The sequence below is a fragment of the Carcharhinus amblyrhynchos genome, chromosome 13, assembly GCF_965287045.1.
Source record: "Carcharhinus amblyrhynchos chromosome 13, sCarAmb.v2.hapA, whole genome shotgun sequence".
Taxonomy (NCBI): domain Eukaryota; kingdom Metazoa; phylum Chordata; class Chondrichthyes; order Carcharhiniformes; family Carcharhinidae; genus Carcharhinus; species Carcharhinus amblyrhynchos.
Genome location: NC_137336.1, coordinates 32,020,430 through 32,038,676, shown reverse-complemented (window position 1 = coordinate 32,038,676; position 18,247 = coordinate 32,020,430). Strand labels below are relative to the sequence as shown.

Sequence of the window (18,247 nt, the reverse complement as noted above, 5' to 3'; positions counted from 1 at the left end):
TATATTTCCAAGTCAGGATGGTGCATGCATGAAGGGGAACTTGGTGTTTTCATTCATCTGCAGCCCTCCTCTTTCTAGGTGATGGAGGTCAGAGGTTTTGAAAGTGCAGTTCTCAAGGAGGCTCAGTGTGTTGCTGTAGTGCATTTTGTAGATAGTACACCTTGCTGCCACACTCATGATGGAGGCAGTGAATGTTTTAAGTAATGGATGAGGGGTTGATCAGGTGGGCTGCTTTGTCTGGGATTGAGCAAGTTTATTGAGCAATGTTGCAGCTGCACTCACCTTGCCTGAACTGATTAAATATTTTCAATGAAAGGAAATTAATTAAGCACATCCAAAAGATGTGCTGGTTAGGTGCACTGGCAATGCTAAATTTTCCGTCAATGTACCCCAACAGGTGCCAGAGTGTGGCAACGAGGGGATTTTCACAGTAATTTCATTGTCGCGTTAATTTAAACCTACTTGTGACGCTAATAAATAAACTTTATTGAAATATATAAACATCTCAAATTTTTGTCTGTTTTAAAATATTTGATTTCAACATTCATGTTTATACTGTGTCCTAGATGTACTACACACAAATTTGTTGCATGTGTAATGTTCCCTTAATTTATTAGTTTTCTTAAATCTCTCAAACAACGTATCAGCGAAGTTGATAATCTGGTCATTATCAGATTTTTTTTTGTGTGGTAGTTCGTCATACATAATTGGCTGCCATGCCTCCTACATTACAACAGTGATTAGACTTAAAAAGAATACTTGATTGGTTGTAAAACGTTTGAGACATCCAATGGCTATGAAAAGTGTGATGTAAAAAATGCAAGGCTTTCTTTCGCAGTGAGACAAGATAGCAAAAACATCTTTCAGAGAAGACCGATCTGCCCCCTCTGGTGGACAAAATGGATCCCTTGGCATCATTCCAAAGAAGGGCATGGCAGTTATCCCCGCTGTCCTGGGGCAATATATACCTGTCGATCAACACCACAAAGTAGCTTATCTGGCCATTATATACCTGCTTGAGAGAGCTTATTGTGTGCAAATTTACTGTTGCCTGTATTACAACAAGTGAATACATTCAAAAATACTCCAGTGGCTATAAAACACCTTCTGTACTCATGAACAATACTATATAAATGGAAGTTTCCGTTTTGTTGTGAAAGAAGTGACACAGTTCAATATTTGAACTTGTTGTATGGAAAGAATAGCTCATTCTACTGCAACCTCTGGAGACGATATTTGTAAGTCAATACCAATTACTTTCTTAAGTTCCCTGGGGTAATTGTCTTGCATTATCAGTTGAAACAATGCTGAGATAGATATTGGTCTTTTCCTGGTGGCTATTTGCTTTGTAACATTTAATCAGAAAGTGCTTTCTTGCGTTATTTCCGATCAGTCTGCTCCATAGTCACCTCTGAATAAAGGCTGCCTGATTTATGCTGACAATTTACTGCAATACTGAGCGAGCGCTGCACTATTGAAAGCTGCCTTTTTTTATTGGATGAGCGAGTAAACTAAGGCCTAATTTGCACACAAAAGATTTCATGCCATTTTTGATTGAAAAATAGAGAGTTCTTCAGATGTCCTAGACAACACACAACCTATAATAGAGGATGCTGAAACAGATTAACTGTTTACTTGTCTCACTGTGACATTTTGCTGTGTGTAAATTGGCTACCAAGCTTGCTTGCAAAACTATGACTATCTTTCAGAAGTTAACTTTTTTTTGGGAGCCTTGCTGTCATGGAAGGACAATACAAATGCAAGTTGCTTTTCCTTCCAAGTGATGTACCTCAATAAATCTGACCCAAATATGTTTTCACAAACAGTTACATAATACAATAATGTGAGCACTGGAAAAATGATTGTGAATGAGAGTCTTTGTTCTTTTCACTGGTGAAAGCTTGCAAAGGTTCTGAGAGATTAAATTCATGGGACTCAAATTAAATGTACCTGCATTCATTTCCACTTGAATTTTTCCAAATATATGGAACTACAGTTAGTTAAATCCTGACGAAGTAGGTTTGATTTTTGCTTAAAGTTGTATATTTACTGTGACTGTTTAAATTAAACCATTTTAATCTGCATTTGAAGTCTTGCTAGGGTATGTTCGCATTCCATTGTGATGGTCACAATGGTATTTAAACAGAATTGATAGGCCTTCCACAACAATGTCAGTCTGAAAGTCATTTCAATCTATCTGTCCTATACAGAAGAAAATCTGCTGTCTTTACCCAATCTGGCCTATGTGTGACTCCAGAGCAATGTGGTTAACTCTTAACCGCCCTCTGAAATGTTCAATTCAAGGGTAGTTAGGATGCGCAACAATTGCTGGTTTTGCTAGTGCTGCCCATATCCCAGAAAATAATGTACATTTTTAAAAATTAACTTCAAATTGGTTTATCTTTGATTCCTTGGTACTAGAACTACAATGAAGATATGAGTGTATTTTGTGTTGTAGAGTTTGCTAATCATATACTTGACTACTTCCCATTTGTTATACTTGAAAAGAGTTAAAAGCAGCTAGCACATCTGTTCCCAACTTTGTAGTAATGTTAAAATCTGATAATCCAGAATGATACCACGATGCTTAAACTTCAAATTGTCACTGACAAATTAAATGTGTTGTTCTTCACGCTACACCTGGCCTGAATTTCTAATTTTATTGCATGATAAAATGGTCATGACTGGTACACTTCGCATGAAGCAGCACAGTTACATGTGCCAATTACAGCAAGCGCAATAAATAATCAAACCGTGGCAAGAAGTGGAATATGGCCCAGTTGGTGAATCATTTGGGTGTTTCACTGTGCGGCAAAGTATTGAAGTATGTGCATTCATGAATATTATAGGAGTGGTTACAATTATTGTAGCTTTTCCTATATATTGACAACTTATAGTTGGAACAATCAAGTGAAGAGTACAGATGCTACTGGTAACCTTAGACTCTCTTGTTTTGATGCAATTCCTTTTAAATAGGGTTTACCAATCAAGCCAAGACAAGACACTTTTTTCATTGAAGATGGGTTGAAGAAGAAAGATTGGCATGACTATGAGGCAATCAGAGCAGATGCAGCAAAATCAGGTCAGTATTTATTAATGCAGATTTTCTAACCTTAGTTCCTGAAGAAAGCTAGTTGGTCATGTGGGAGTGATTACTTGCAAAATTAATGTTTTTTTTAATACTTATAAAACAAAATGCAAATTTTCTCCTTTTTTTCCTAGAAAAAAGCTTGTGCTAGTTAACCTCTCATGGCACTATCTCCAACAAGTGAAAGAGCTGTATAGAAAAAAAGATGTAAATTGAAAAGATTTAGTTTGTGGGAATGAAAGAAAATGACACAATTGAGTGTTAAGAACATAAGAACATAAGAAATAGGAGCAGGAGTAGGCCATCTAGCCCTTCGAGCCTGCCCCGCCATTCAATAAGATCATGGCTGATCTGTTGTGGCTCAGTTCCACTTTCCCGCCCTCTCCCCATAACCCTTAATCCCCTCTCTTATCAAGAACCCATCAACCCGCTTCTTAAAAATATTTAGCGAGGCAGCCTCCACCACTTCAACGGGCAGAGAATTCCAGAGATTCACCACCCTTTGAGTGAAGAAGTTCCTCCTCAACTCCGTTCTAAACCGCCTCCCCTTTATCTTGAGGCTGTGCCCCCTAGTCCTACTGTCTTTTTTGAGCGGGAAGAGTCTCTCCACCTCTATCCTATCCATCCCATTCATCATCTTATAGGTCTCAATGAGATCTCCCCTCATTCTTCTAAACTCTAGCGAGTACAAGCCTAGTTTATTCAGCCTCTCCTCATAGCTCAACCCCCTCAACTCCGGTATCAGCCTAGTAAACCTCCTCTGCACTCCCTCCAGGGCCAAAATATCTTTGCGCAGGTGCGGCGCCCAAAACTGCACACAGTACTCCAGCTGCGGCCTCACCAATGCCCTATACAGCTGCAGCAAGACCTCCCTACTTTTATATTCAATCCCCCTCGCTATGAAGGCCAGCATCCCATTCGCCTTCCTGACCACCTGCTGCACCTGCAAGCTGGGTTTTTGCGACTCATGCACAAGGACCCTGAGGTCCCTCTGCACCGTCGCCTGTTGCAGTTTTTCGCCACGTAAGTAATAGTCCTTCCTACCATTCTTCCTACCAAAGTGGACCACCTCACACTTGCCAACATTAAATTCCATTTGCCATTTCCTGGCCCATTCGCCCAGCCTATCTAGATCCTTCTGCAGACTCTCCACACCCTCCGCACAATTTGCCTTTCCCCCAATCTTGGTGTCATCAGCAAATTTCGACACCCTGCACTCGGTTCCCTCCTCCAGATCATCTATATAAATGGTAAATAGCTGAGGCCCCAGCACCGACCCCTGGGGCACCCCACTAGTCACCAACCGCCAATCCGAATAGCACCCATTGACCCCCACTCTCTGCCTCCTATTTGACAACCAATCCTCTATCCACGCTAACACCCTACCCCCAACTCCATGTCCCCTGACCTTCTGCAATAACCTCTTGTGAGGTACCTTGTCAAACGCCTTCTGAAAATCCAGAAAGACCACATCCACCGGCTCTCCTCTATCCACTGCCCTAGACACATCCTCATAGAACTCCAGTAAATTTGTCAGACACGACTTCCCTTTAATGAAACCGTGTTGCGTCCGCCCTATCAAGCAATTCCCTTCAAGATGCCTCGCAATTTCCTCCTTAATGACGGATTCTAACATTTTACCTACCACAGACGTTAAACTAACCGGCCTATAATTCCCCGCCTTTTGCCTGGCACCCTTCTTAAACAACAGCGTAACATTAGCCGTTTTCCAATCTTCCGGCACTTCCCCGGAATCCAGCGACGTCTGGAAAATAACCACCAAGGCATCCACTATAACCTCCGCCATTTCTTTCAGAACCCTCGGATGCATTCCATCCGGTCCTGGGGACTTGTCCACAATCAGCCCCTCCAGTCTGTCGAGCACCACCTCTCTAGTAACAGTAATGTCATTAAGACCCTCCATTCCTACCACCTTTCCATCACTAACACCCGGCAAATTATTCACGTCCTCCTCCGTGAAGACAGAAACAAAAAAGTTATTCACAACCTTAGCCATATCCCCATCCCCTACCACTAGCTCCCCTTTCTCATCCTCTAAAGGACCAACGTTCACCCTAGCCAGCCTCTTCCTTTTTATATATTTATAAAAACTCTTGCTATCCTTTTTTATATTAAGTGCTAGCCCAGCCTCATAGCTTCTCCTACCCTCCTTTATCAACTTCTTTGTCAATCTTTGTTGACATTTAAACCTTTCCCAATCCACTTCTCGCCCACTGCTCTTAGCTACTCTATATTCCTCCGCTTTTAATTTAACACTTTCCTTCACCTCCTTCGTTATCCACGGCTTATTACCTCTCTTCCTACTGTCCTTTTTAACCATCGGAATAAATTTCTGCTGAGCATCAAGAAAGATCTCCTTAAAGATCCTCCACTGCTCCTCAGCAGACCTACCTTCCAACGCACTCCCCCAGTCCACATTCGCCAATTCTTCTCTCATCCTACCGTACTCCCCTCTGTTCAAACAAAGTACGCGTGTCCAGGAACCCACTTTCTCCTCCTCCATCTGCACCAGAAACTCCACCATACAATGATCACTCTCTCCAAGAGGATCCTTCACCGCAAGGTCCCTAATTCTACCCGCCTCATTACATAGCACCAGATCCAAGATAGCTCGCTCCCTCGTCGGCTCCAACACACACTGTTCAAGGAAATTATCCCGGCAGCATTCCAAGAACTCCTCCTCGAGCCCACCTCGTCCAACATGGGTCGACCAATCAATATGCAGATTGAAATCTCCCATAACTACTGCCGTCCCATTCCTGCACGCCGCACTTATTTGCGTGTTAACAGCCCGCCCCACCTCCAGATCGTTATTCGGGGGCCTATAGACGACACCCACCAGCGTCTTTCTCCCTTTGCTGTTCCTAATCTCCACCCACAACGATTCCACGTTCTGCTCTTTGGCTCCGATATCATCCCTTGCTACCACCTTGATACTATCCTTAATCAGCAGAGCTACGCCACCCCCTCTTTCCTCCTGCCTATCCTTCCTAAACACTTGATAGCCCTGTACATTCATCTCCCAGTCCCTGTCACCTTGCAGCCACGTCTCTGTAATGGCCACCAGATCGTATCCATTTGTGTCGATCTGCGCCACCAGCTCATCCACTTTATTCCGAATGCTTCGTGCATTCAGATAAAAGGAACAGGCCAAAAACGAAAAGATTAAAGAACAGTGATATGGTAGGAAAAGAATCAACTGGAATTAATGAAGAAATTTGTTAAAATTGGGATAAAGTTTATTTATTATTGTCACAAGTAGGCTTCCGTTAACACTGCAATGAAGTTACTGTGGAAAATTCCCCTAGTCACCATACTCCGGCACCTGTTTGGAAGAACTTAGCATGGCCAGTGCACCGAGCTAGAACATCTTTCAGACTGAAGGAGGAAACCGGAACACATGGAGGAAGCCCATGCAGACACGGGGAGAATATGCAAACTTGGCAATGAATAGAAAATATAGGCAACATGTGGGCTTAACGTGTAGATTTGGAGTTGAAATAAAGGCATTGATTTTCATGTAGGGACGGGAAAATGCGGGGTCCTTGTGCATGAGTTGCAAAAACCCAGCTTGCAGGTGCAGCAGGTGGTCAGGAAGGCGAATGGGATGCTGGCCTTCATAGCGAGGGGGATTGAATATAAAAGTAGGGAGGTCTTGCTGCAGCTGTATAGGGCATTGGTGAGGCCGCAGCTGGAGTACTGTGTGCAGTTTTGGGCGCCGCACCTGCACAAAGATATTTTGGCCCTGGAGGGAGTGCAGAGGAGGTTTACTAGGCTGATACCGGAGTTGAGGGGGTTGAGCTATGAGGAGAGGCTGAATAAACTGGGCTTGTACTTGTTAGAGTTTAGAAGAATGAGGGGAGATCTCATTGAGACGTATAAGATGATGAATGGGATGGATAGGATAGAGGTGGAGAGACTCTTCCCGCTCAAAAAAGACAGTAGGACTAGGGGGCACAGCCTCAAGATAAAGGGGAGGCGGTTTAGAACGGAGTTGAGGAGGAACTTCTTCACTCAAAGGGTGGTGAATCTCTGGAATTCTCTGCCCGTTGAAGTGGTGGAGGCTGCCTCGCTAAATATTTTTAAGACGCGGGTTGATGGGTTTTTGATAAGAGAGGGGATTAAGGGTTATGGGGAGAGGGTGGGAAAGTGGAACTGAGCAGCGACAGATCAGCCATAATCTTATTGAATGGCGGGGCAGGCTCGAAGGGCTAGATGGCCTACTCCTGCTCCTATTTCTTATGTTCTTATGTTTTTCTGCAGCTAGGTTCTATATGGGGCAGGGTTGTACGTTTCCTACAAGCGGGTTTGAAGGCAGGGGACATCGTGTCCAGTGAGTGGCTGTCCCACCACCTTTTCCCCTCCCAACTAGTCTGAAGTGTTATGGGGAACCTTGGGTGGCCCGACTGCCCTTGAGCCTTTTCATCCACCAACAGATCTAACTGCCTGGGCTGGTGTTGGACAAAAGATGGGGTGGGAATCTCCATTATGTGTTTCCCTGGACCTATTAGAGGCACCGGGTACAGCAAGGCCGCTTTGCCTGCACCCCCCTTCCCTTAGGCGTCTTGAAACTGGCCCCCCCCCACCCCACACTGCTTGCTTGGACCCCCAGGTCTGGACTTACTCCTCAATGTATTGGGACTGCCTGTAATTCCAGCAGCAGTCACCATCTTTGGCCGTCACTGTGCTTCCAGCCATCTGGTTGGCTGGTACCTATCTAAGGCTCTCCAATATAGGAGCAGAAGTCTTGCCTTAAAGCACTGCTTCCAACATTAAATTGGTGAGAGGCAGTCAGCAGCATTGTGGTGGGTTCCCCCCAACCTTTTAGCCAGTGGGACTCGGTTGCTGCGTGGAGATGGCGCTGCCTGTAAAATCAAGTCCTATGTTTAATCTTTCTGGACTGGAATCCTGCCGATCTGCTTTCCATCTCTGTTGAAAAATGAAAATTCAGAGAACGGAATAACAAAAATGCTTAGAGCTTAAAATGAAACAATAAGTGAAGGAATAGAGTACTGGAAATAAAAAGTAAAATGTAAAAGCACAACAAGAAATGTAACTAGTTGGAGTGCTAGAGGAGTTGGTCCTTGAACCTCAACTGTTGATAATCTGTATAAATAATCTACAAGCAGGGACAGAGTGTAACATAGCAAAGTGTGTGGATGATATTAGAATAGGTGGGAAAGCAGGCAGTGAAGAGGATATAAAGATTCTACAGATGGATATAGATAGGCTAGGAGAATGGGCCAAAATTTGTCAGATGGGAGTTTAATGTAAATTAGTGTGAGGTTTTCCATTTTGTCAGAAAAAATTGAAAGGCAAATTATGATCTAAATGGAAAGCAAATTCAAAATTTGCCTAGGCAGAGGGATCTGGATGTCTGTATGAAAGTCAGTATGTAGGTGTAGCATGTAATAAAGAAGGCAAATGGAATATTGGCATTTATTGCAAAAGGACTGGAGTATAAAAGTGGAGAAGTGTTGTTGCAATAGCGTATGATGTCGGTGAGACCATACCTGGAGTATTGTGTCTAGTTTTGGTCTCCTTATTTGAGGAAGGATGTGGCATTGAAGGCAGTTCAGAGGAGATTCACCAGATTGCTTCCGTGGATGAAGGGTTGACGTATGGGGAGAGATTAAACAGTTTGGGCTTCTACTTGCTGCGGTTTAGAAGGATGAGGGGATCTGATCGAGGTATATCACATTTTTAAAAGAGATTGATAAAGTAAATGTAGACCAAATGTTTCCTGTTAAGTGGCAATCTAGAACGAAAGGTCACAGGTATAGGTTGCGAGATAGTAGATTTAAAACTGAGACGAAGAGGAACTACTTCTCACAGAGGGTGGTGAATTTGTGGAACTTGCTGCTCCGTAGAGCGGTGGAGTCGGAATCATTTGTTTCAAGAGGGAGATAGACACGTTTCTAATAAAAAAAAGGGGTATGGGGAACAGGTGGGGAGGTGGATGTGAGATCAGGGAGAGATCAGCCATGATCTGATTGAATAGTGGAGCAGTTTGAAGAATTGGATTTGCCTACTTCACCACCTAATTTCTATGTTCCTAAGAGGCTGGAAGATGAGATGGGAGGATATTCTGATTGGGACTGAATAAGACTTTGGGGCAGTTGATTTGAGAGCAGCAAAACAAATTCAGCAAGGCTGGGTTTAGGTTATGTGGCAAACAATATCAGATCAGAAAACTGAACTGAGAAATCGCTGTCCAAGACAAAAGACATTTGAGCTCATTTTCTACTGTCCGCCCCGTCCCGCCCTGGCAGCTCTGCAATACAAAAGTAATGGAGTTCTTCACTAACTATGGAAATCAATTTGGATCATTTAGCCCTGACAGAATTTGGAAATGATACATCCAAGGTTGCTTTTTCTTCCAAAACTAGTCGTCATTTACTGTCTCAAAATACCCATGTAATAATAATGTTCCTGAAGTCTGTCAGATTGTATTTGAATTAACTATAACTGCTTCAAACATCTCCCCAGAGAGTCCATAGCTCTGATGAAGGGTCATCCAGACTCGAAACATTGGTTCTATTCTCTCTCCGCAGGTGCTCTCAAACCTGCTGAGTTTTTCCAACTTTTTTTTTGTTTCAGATTCCAGCATCCTCAGTAATTTGCTTTTATCCCCTGCAGATTTACTATTCATCCGCGGAAATATTGGGTTGAATTTTCTTGGCCCATAGGTGCTGTGTGGGAGGGCTGGTAATATGGCGAGGGAAGGTGTTGGGAGGGAAGCCTGCCACCTTCCGCTACCATGGAACATTGCCACCAGTGGGCAGTTCAGTGGCTCAGTTATTTAATATCTCAGTTATTTAATATCTCAATTAAGGACCGCTACTCAGGCCTGTGGCCAATTAGTCACATCTGGAGAGCGCACTGTCATAGAGCGACCACCAGGGTTTCTCCTAGCATGTTCTGGGCTACAGGAGCTGTGGTGGGCTTTCCGTGATGGACACTTCATAGTGCGTGCGCACACACACAAACACACACACACACTCTCTGCTCCCCCCCCGCCCATCCTACATCTTGCAATACTAGTGCTTCTGTTACACCATGACCGATCCCTTCTCCCTATTGCTAATGTCCTGGACAAAATGTGATGTGGGGAGGCCGGCATTGGACTGGGGTGGGCATAGTAAGAAACCTCACAACACCAGGTTAAAGTCCAACAGGTTTCTAACACAAGCTTACAGAGTGCTGCTCCTTGATCAGGCAAATGGAAGTAGGTTCGCAAGTACGGCATATATAGGCAAAGACACGATTGCAAGATAATTATAGATTGGAATGTGAGGAATGGCTGGAATATGAGTCTTTACTGGTACAAACAATGTGTGTGGAGAGTGGGATAATCGCAGGTTAAAGAGGTGTGAATTGTCTCAAGCCAGGATAGTAAGATTTTGCAAACCCAGGCAGTATGGTGGAGGATCCAAGTAATGTAATACCTGTTAGACTTTAACCTGGTGTTATGAGACTTCTTACTGGACAAAGTAAAGTAACTTGTTGTGAACAATATTATTTGGTCCCTGTAGAGTCTTAAACATCAAGAATATACCCCTCTCTTTCAATGAGACCATACTAAATTTACATAACTGTTGTACATGAACAATAGGACTGCAACAGAGCTAGGCACATGTGTGGTAGGACCTGAGCAGTGCTAAGAAGTTTGAGTGGGAGCGTGCAATGGTTTAAGGACAGAATTGGGTAATTCCAGAAAAAGCCTCAAGGCTGAAACTGACCACAACTTCTAATGCCTGCACACAAATAGTTAAACACAAACTCAGACTTTGCTATCAGTAATAACCTGCTCCTTTACAGGTGTGTCTTTGCAAACCCTGCCAATAGACTCAATACTGAAATCAGTGTATTTGCATAAACCTACGGTCTCATTAGTCCCATTAGTCTCACATTGAAACTTCAATGACATCCGAAGTTTGAAATGTTTGTGTTTCATGAAGAGTGGGGTAGTCACTGAAAGCTGTCAGTTCCTGCAGCTACAACATCAACTTGTGAAGGACAAGGGCAGCATTTCCTGAGGCTGTGAAAGGTGTCTGACTATCGATGTCTCTGGCTCCTTTTCAGCCTGTTGCTGGAGCTATTAGCAAATCACTTAGTTTGCAGTACACTGTTTCATGAGGGAAATATTAAGACTCTGCATTCTAAGACAGACACATTCATCTTATTTTTTCCTGCTGAGAGAAGCAGGCAGAGCCAGCACGAGGGTTTGCAAGGATTGCAGATTTCCCTCAGGTGCAGAGTGCCGTTGAAAAAAAACAAAAAAGAAAGTCTTGCCTTTATATAGTGCCTTTCATGACCGCCAGATACCTCGCAGCGTTTTGAAACAAAATACTTCTGAAGTGCAGCCCCTACAGTAATGTAGGGAGGACAACAAACTCCCACAAACAGCAAAGTGATAATGAGCAGATAATCTGTTTTAAGTGATATTGATTGAAGAATAAATATTTGGCCAGCATGCAGTGTCTGAGGGCACTGTTGATGTCTTCCATGCTCATTGGGTACCACAGGGGTTGGGATGCATTATCAACTCCTTTTAATCACATTTTAGTTAGATGTTTTAAGTTTCCTTTCTACTTTGTCTTTTGTTTTGGGGTGGTTCCCTTTTTGGGAGCTGCCCTTTTTAATTTGTCCTTCAGTTAATTTGATTTAGTTTAATTGTTTAGTCAAAAAGATTAACATCGGGGGAATCTCCTGCTCTTCTGTGAAACAGTGCCATTTCCATATGTGTCTAAATGTCTCACCCATGCCTCTACATCTCCCCCCCCACCCATGCCAACGATACAGGGCATCTCTCCTCCTTTCCACCTTCTCCATCAAGATTTCTAGTCCAGCATCCAGAGACAGTGCAGCTATTACTGTGCAGGAAAACTGAAATAGTGCAACTACTACTGAGCAGGAAAATGCTGTTTTTGTGTTAGCAATCAAGCAGGATGCTAGTGAGAGTTGGTTCTCTGTTGAAGAAAGAGATTAAAAAATGGGAATTTTCATGATTTAAGGAACAAGGAGCTGCTAAGGTAAGCCTTGCTGGTGGAAGTCATTTCTGGAATCCTTAGGCGGAATGGAGCAATTTCCGACGGACACTGGCAGATTCAACCAGGATGTGGAGATGCCGACATTGGACTGGGATAAACACAGTAAGAAGTCTCACAACACCAGGTTAAAGTCACACAGGTTTATTTGCTATCAAATAGATATCGGTATCTATTGATTCAACCTGGCCAGGTTGGGAGAAGCGGGCTGCTGAAAAGCTGGTAGTAACTTAGACTTCTAATACTATATATCAGCCAGAAGTATGATGCATAGTGAAAGAAGTTGCAAGAAGTACCTCAATTGTGTTACTTAATCTAAAAGTACCTTTCCTTTAATGTAGTGTATTAGTTGCCTGGTAAGTTATGTTTGATTTAAGTTAATTGTAGTTTCTTAGTTAAAATGAAAATTTAAAAACTCTTGTCTTTTGTTATTTCCATTGGCCGTTTGGAAAGTTAATTTTTTTTCAAAGTTGTCGAAATATAAGGGGATTATAATGGTTTGGGTGAGGACATAATCATTGATATTTTAAAACTGCCTTCTCTTCTTTGGAGTTGGGGATCTTGCATGAGTACAGTATCCCGGATTTGACTCGAATGAAAAATTAACTATGAAATAGAGTCCACATTCACTTATATGGTCTGTTGTATTGATCAGTGTTAATTTTAATATTCCTTTTCCGATATCTAATTAGAAGCTGTAGAACAGTGATTTGGATATCTTTATAATCATTGTCCCTTGCCCCATTCAGCCTAGGAGTATAAGAAAAACGCCCTGTTAATTTCCTGATGTGTATTCTCAAGATGGAGTTGAAGTTCTGAGGCCAGAAAGATTTCTTTCTTACATTAAATGGCTTAGAAATGTGATTGGCTGTGACAACAATGCATACTCGCAGAACAGTGAGAAACATTACGTCAAGGTCACAGAGCAAAGATAGCTCACTAAAGGGAGATAAACGTGCAACTATTTTTAACTGATAAGTGAACATTAATTCTTTTGTTCTGTGTAGAGGTAAGGAAATCAATTACCAGCTGACATATCTTGGTACCCAGCAACAAGTTCAAATGAAAGGACACAAACAGAGTTGATTGATAGCCAAACAGGGAAACTGATTTGACTCATTGGGCCCAATTCACTGGTTTTGGGACTTTGTGCCCACGCCGGCAGGGAAATGAGAGTGCCAGTGCCATCTGGAAACAGTGTCTTTTTCATGGGAAAGATACTAATAAGCTCATTTCGACAACCTGCTGTTCCAAGGGGATTGGCGGTGGTGGATGGTCAGATGAATCCTGAGAACGCTGATGCCCCATTCCTGCTGGCCATCTTGGGGAGGTTGCAGAATCACCCCCATTATCAATCAGATTGGCCATTTGAAGGGAAGGGGTATTTTCCTTTGGATTTGAGGGAATAATCTTGTCTGCACTATGAAAGTTTAAAGGATTAATTTTCATCTAAAGTTTAGCTTTTTTCTCTTTTAATTTTGTAATTAAGCAAAAATTATTACTAAAGTTAGAAGTTAAGTTTCATTCCAGCCTCAAAACAGGTATGTACAAGCTGTCCAAGAGCAGCAGCAGCTACTTAATTAGGTAGCTAGCTCAAACTGTTTTGTCAGATGCCCGAGTTAGTTGTTTTTCAGGGAGCATAAGGAGAGGCTTTCCTTGGTGCTCCCTTGTCTGCACTGAGTGCTGCATTGGGTGCAGAGGATTTAAGCAGGAGTTTGGTGGATATGTTTTTTTAACCTTTTTTCAGCTGCAGTAATGGGATCTTATTTCTGTACAGGGGAAGGAGTTGATTTGGTGAGTAGCTGGCAAGTTTTTCTACCTATAATAATTCTGATAATGTTTTAAAATTTTTTACGGTAAAAGGTTAAGCTGCACGCTTAATGTTTATCAAAAATACAAATAGGTGGGATGGTTAACAAAATATATAAAGGGAAAATAAATGAGAGGATAATGTAATTAACTAAAACATATTAAAGATGGCAGGGCAGGTGAGGTGTCAAGGCTGCAGCACATGACAGCTTCTGGATGCTGTTGTGATCCAGGGCAAACACGTCTGCAGTAAGTGTTTGTGACTGGAGATGATTCAGATCAGAATCATTGGGCTGGAGGCTGAGCTGCAGACACAGTGACACATCAGGGAGGGGGGAAATTACCAGGAAGCAGTCATACCAGCTAGGAGGGGATCTTCTGATTTGGTCAGTGGTAAGGGACAGGACTGTTGGTGAAACTATACAATAGGCTCTATTTAACTTTGTCCAATGATCATTAAATAGGCATACTTCACCATCGCAAGAAAGTCACCACGAAAGAATGAAGATTTAGTTGTATATTTGGTAGATCCTTTCAGCATTATCCTTCTGCTTTATCCGGTTAGGTATTGGAGAACAGGGAAAACCTGTCCAATTGTCCGATGAAGATCGAGCTGACCAAGCATACCGAGAAAACGGTTTCAATATCTACGTGAGTAATAAAATCTCTCTCAATCGGAGCCTCCCTGATATTCGACATCCAAAGTAAGTGAAGCATCTTCCTTCCACATTTTGCAATTAACTAAGATGCCCTTATTTGTTTGAAGTTTTTTTTTATCAAGGTTGGAACTATCCTTGTCAACAATATTTTAGTTTGTTTTGTCTCATATAATGTAAAATATACGTTGGAAAAACTCAGCGGGTAAGGCAGCTTTCTTCAGAAGAAGATTCGAGCAGAATCATAGAATCCCTATAGTGCAGAAGGAGGCTATTTGGTCATTGAGTCTGCACTGACCACAATCCCACCCAGGCCCCATCCCCATAACTTCACATATTTACACTAGCTAGTCCCCCTGACACTAAGGGGCTATTTATTTAGCGTGGCCAATCCACCTAACCGGCACATCTTTGGAATTTGGGAGGAAACCAAACCAGAGGAAGCCCACGCACACATGGGGAGAACGTGCAAACTCCACACAGCCAATAATCCAAGCTGGGAATCAAATCTGGGTCCCTGGCGCTGTGAGGCAGCAGTGCTAACCACTGTGCCACCGTGCCACTCAAATGAGACTCAAAATGTTAACTCTGTTCCTCTCTCCGCAGATGCTGTCAGACCTGCTGAGTTTTTCCAGCATTTTCTGTTTTTTTTTAATACAGATTTCCTGCATCCACAGAATTTTGCTTTTATTTTTCTGATATCACTTTTGAGTTGGATGAAATGGATGGTGAATGTATTTGAGACGTGACTCATCCATGATCCAGTTAAATAGTGCTCCTGTTTCTAGGTCCCTTTAATCAACAAAAATCATGATTATTGCATTTTTTGTAATAAATTGCCCTATCGAACATTTTTTGAAATGTCTTGTGCACAATTATTGACAATATATATTAATGACTTAGACGAGGGAAGTGAATGTACTATTGCTAAATTTGCAGATGACACAAAAATAGGTGGGAAGGCAAGTGGTGAGGATGACAGAGGAATATAGACAGATTAAGCGAATGGGCAAAAACTTGGCAGATGGAAAATTAAGTCAGAAAACAAGGTTATGCACTTTGGACTGAAGAATAAAGGAGCTGAATGTTACTTAAATTAATGAAGATTGCAGAAAGCTGTAGAACAGAGGAATCTGAGGATCCTTGTGTATAAATCACAAAAAGTCAGCATGCAAGTTCAGCAGGTAATACAAAAAGCAAATGGAATATTGGCCTTTATTTCAAATGAGATGAAGTATAAAAATAGGAAAGTCTTGCTAAAACAATGCATGGCACTAGTTACACCACACCTGGAATACTGTGAGCAGTTTTGGTCACCTTATTTAAAGAAAACATATTGGTGGCAGTCCAGAGAAGGTTATCTATGTTTATCACAGGTAGGGAGGAATTTTCTGATGAGGAGAGATTGAATAGGTTGGGCCTGTATTCATTGGAGTTTAGAAGAATGAAAGACAACCTTATTGAGACATACAGGATTTGCAGAGAGTTTGACAGGATCGATGCTGAGAGGTTGTTTCCCATATGTGGTTTAGGGCATAATCTTAGAATAAGGGATCATCCATTTAAGACAGATGAGGAGGTATTTCTTCTCTTAGGATAGTAATCTGTGGATTCTTTTTGCTATAGAGGTTGGGTCAATAAGCATGTTCAAGGTTGAGATAGGCAGATTTTTAATCAGTAAGGGAATCGAGGGATAAAGGCTGGAAAGTGGAGTTGAGGATTATCATATTAGATCAGTCATGATTCCATTGAATGGTGGTGTGGACTTGATGGGCCAAATAACCTCCTGCGGCTCTTGTGTCTTACAACCTTATGGTCTATGTGGGTGGACGTAAATATCATTTTAATCCTTTAGGTGAACTCCCTGTTCTCCTTCTTTGCTCTGAGCAACAGTTAGTCCATTGATTAATAACTGCTTTGCTGCTATTGGGTCATTATTCCATTGGTTATTAGAGGAGCCATGCAGTGAGCAGATTGGCTGCTTTGTTTTCCTACGTGAAAAATCTTAGATTAAATTACAGTCGCTCTCTGCCTTGAGACACCCCAAAGCAGTTTACAGCTAATGAAGTACTTTTGAAGTGCAGTCATTGTTTATAATGTAGGAGATGATGAATACAGTTCAAAGTTATTCTCTCTGTGAGGCTGTTTGAAACTTCCTGATAAATGCCCCAATTCAAGCTTTTCTTTTTACATTCATTCATAAAATCAAAAGTGTAATATTTATTTCACATTTCTGTCATATCTTCAACCGTCACACCTAGTTTCCCCCCCCCCCCCATTCACCCACGAGGAATCTTGCCCTGCCCTTAACACACTGCATGGTTTCACAAACTGGACTAAGAAGAATAAATTGAGTTTTCTCCTTGGAAAATGAAGAGTTTTCATAAATACAAACGGAAGTTGCGTGTAACTGAAAGACTACTCACTCTTTACAATTGAAGGGGGGATACGAATTGGCCGATGCTCACTCTGCAGGTGGGATTAGAAAAGGATAACGGCCAATGCTTCCAACCACAATCCAGCAACTTCAACCGAGAACAGCCTTGTGCAAATATGCTAGGAAAGGATCTATCTCAGCTGTGATAAGTATCTTGCTAGTACTCACTTTCTTAGTCCTCAGAAATATTGTTTGGATTTTATAGTGGCACTGACAATGAAACTGTCAGCACTCGTCAGATTTACTCTTTACTTCTCTGGAACTGCTAGTAACTTCTGGAATCTGGCCATGTGCAGTTGAAAGTGGAAATCTCAATGTTACTATTCTACACTTGTTCACTGTTGATAGAAACATTGAAGATAGGAAAAGCAGGAGGCTGTTTGGCCCTTCAAGCCAGCTCTGCCATTTATCATGATCATGGCTGATCATCCAACTCCATAGCCCAATCCTGCTTTTTCCCCCGTAATCTTTGATCCCATTCACTCCAAGTGCTATTTCCAGCTGCCTGTTGAATACATCCAATGTTTTGGCATCAACTACTTCCTATGGTAATGAATTCCACAGGCTCACCACTCTTGAAGAAATGTCTCCTCATTTCTGTCCTAAATGGTCTACCTTAAATCCTCAGACTGTGACCCTAGTACTGAACTCCCCCACTATTGGGAACATCCTCCCTGCATCTATAATGAGCATCTAAGATGAGCCCCAGACTGCAGTCTATTGGAAATTGTTGAACTGATGAGAGCTTTCACTCTTACATTTTTAGCTTGACTGTACTTGGCAGGGTTCAAGGCTAGCCCATTACACTGGGGGTGTGTTGACGCCTACGATTGTGGTTTCCCTAAGCACAAGGGTAGAGTTAAGGATCAGGATAGCCAATAAGGTTAAACCGAGGCTTTGAAAAATTGCATCAGGTAAAGCCATCTCAGCCTTTAGGCTAAGATGAAGTGTTAGAACAAGCCCGAAATGGGGTGCAATGCCTCATCCTGTCAGCTTGGATCTTGCCTAATCGAGCCCAAGGTAGGAAGCAAAGTCTTCTTGGATCTTGTTTGCCCCTCATGTGGGGACCATGATTGGACTTGATTTGAATTGGCATTTTTGGTTAGAAATAAAGTACCAAAAGGTACCAATAAAAAAAACTTAAAGTTGCCATAAGTTTATAGCCTACTAATTTCATAACCAATGC

The 18,247-nt window shown here is 42.2% G+C and overlaps 1 protein-coding gene across 1 annotated transcript in view; it reads left to right on the top strand.

Moving 5' to 3' along the window:
• The window catches only part of LOC145351815 (polypeptide N-acetylgalactosaminyltransferase 10-like), an 87,610-nt gene that overhangs the window by 20,952 nt on the left and 48,411 nt on the right, over nucleotides 1-18,247 (top strand). Inside the window, exons 2-3 of the mRNA XM_080201482.1 lie at nucleotides 2,977-3,082; nucleotides 14,534-14,672. Coding sequence (XP_080057608.1) covers nucleotides 2,977-3,082; nucleotides 14,534-14,672 — 245 coding nt within the window. The remainder of the gene's footprint in view (nucleotides 1-2,976; nucleotides 3,083-14,533; nucleotides 14,673-18,247) is intronic.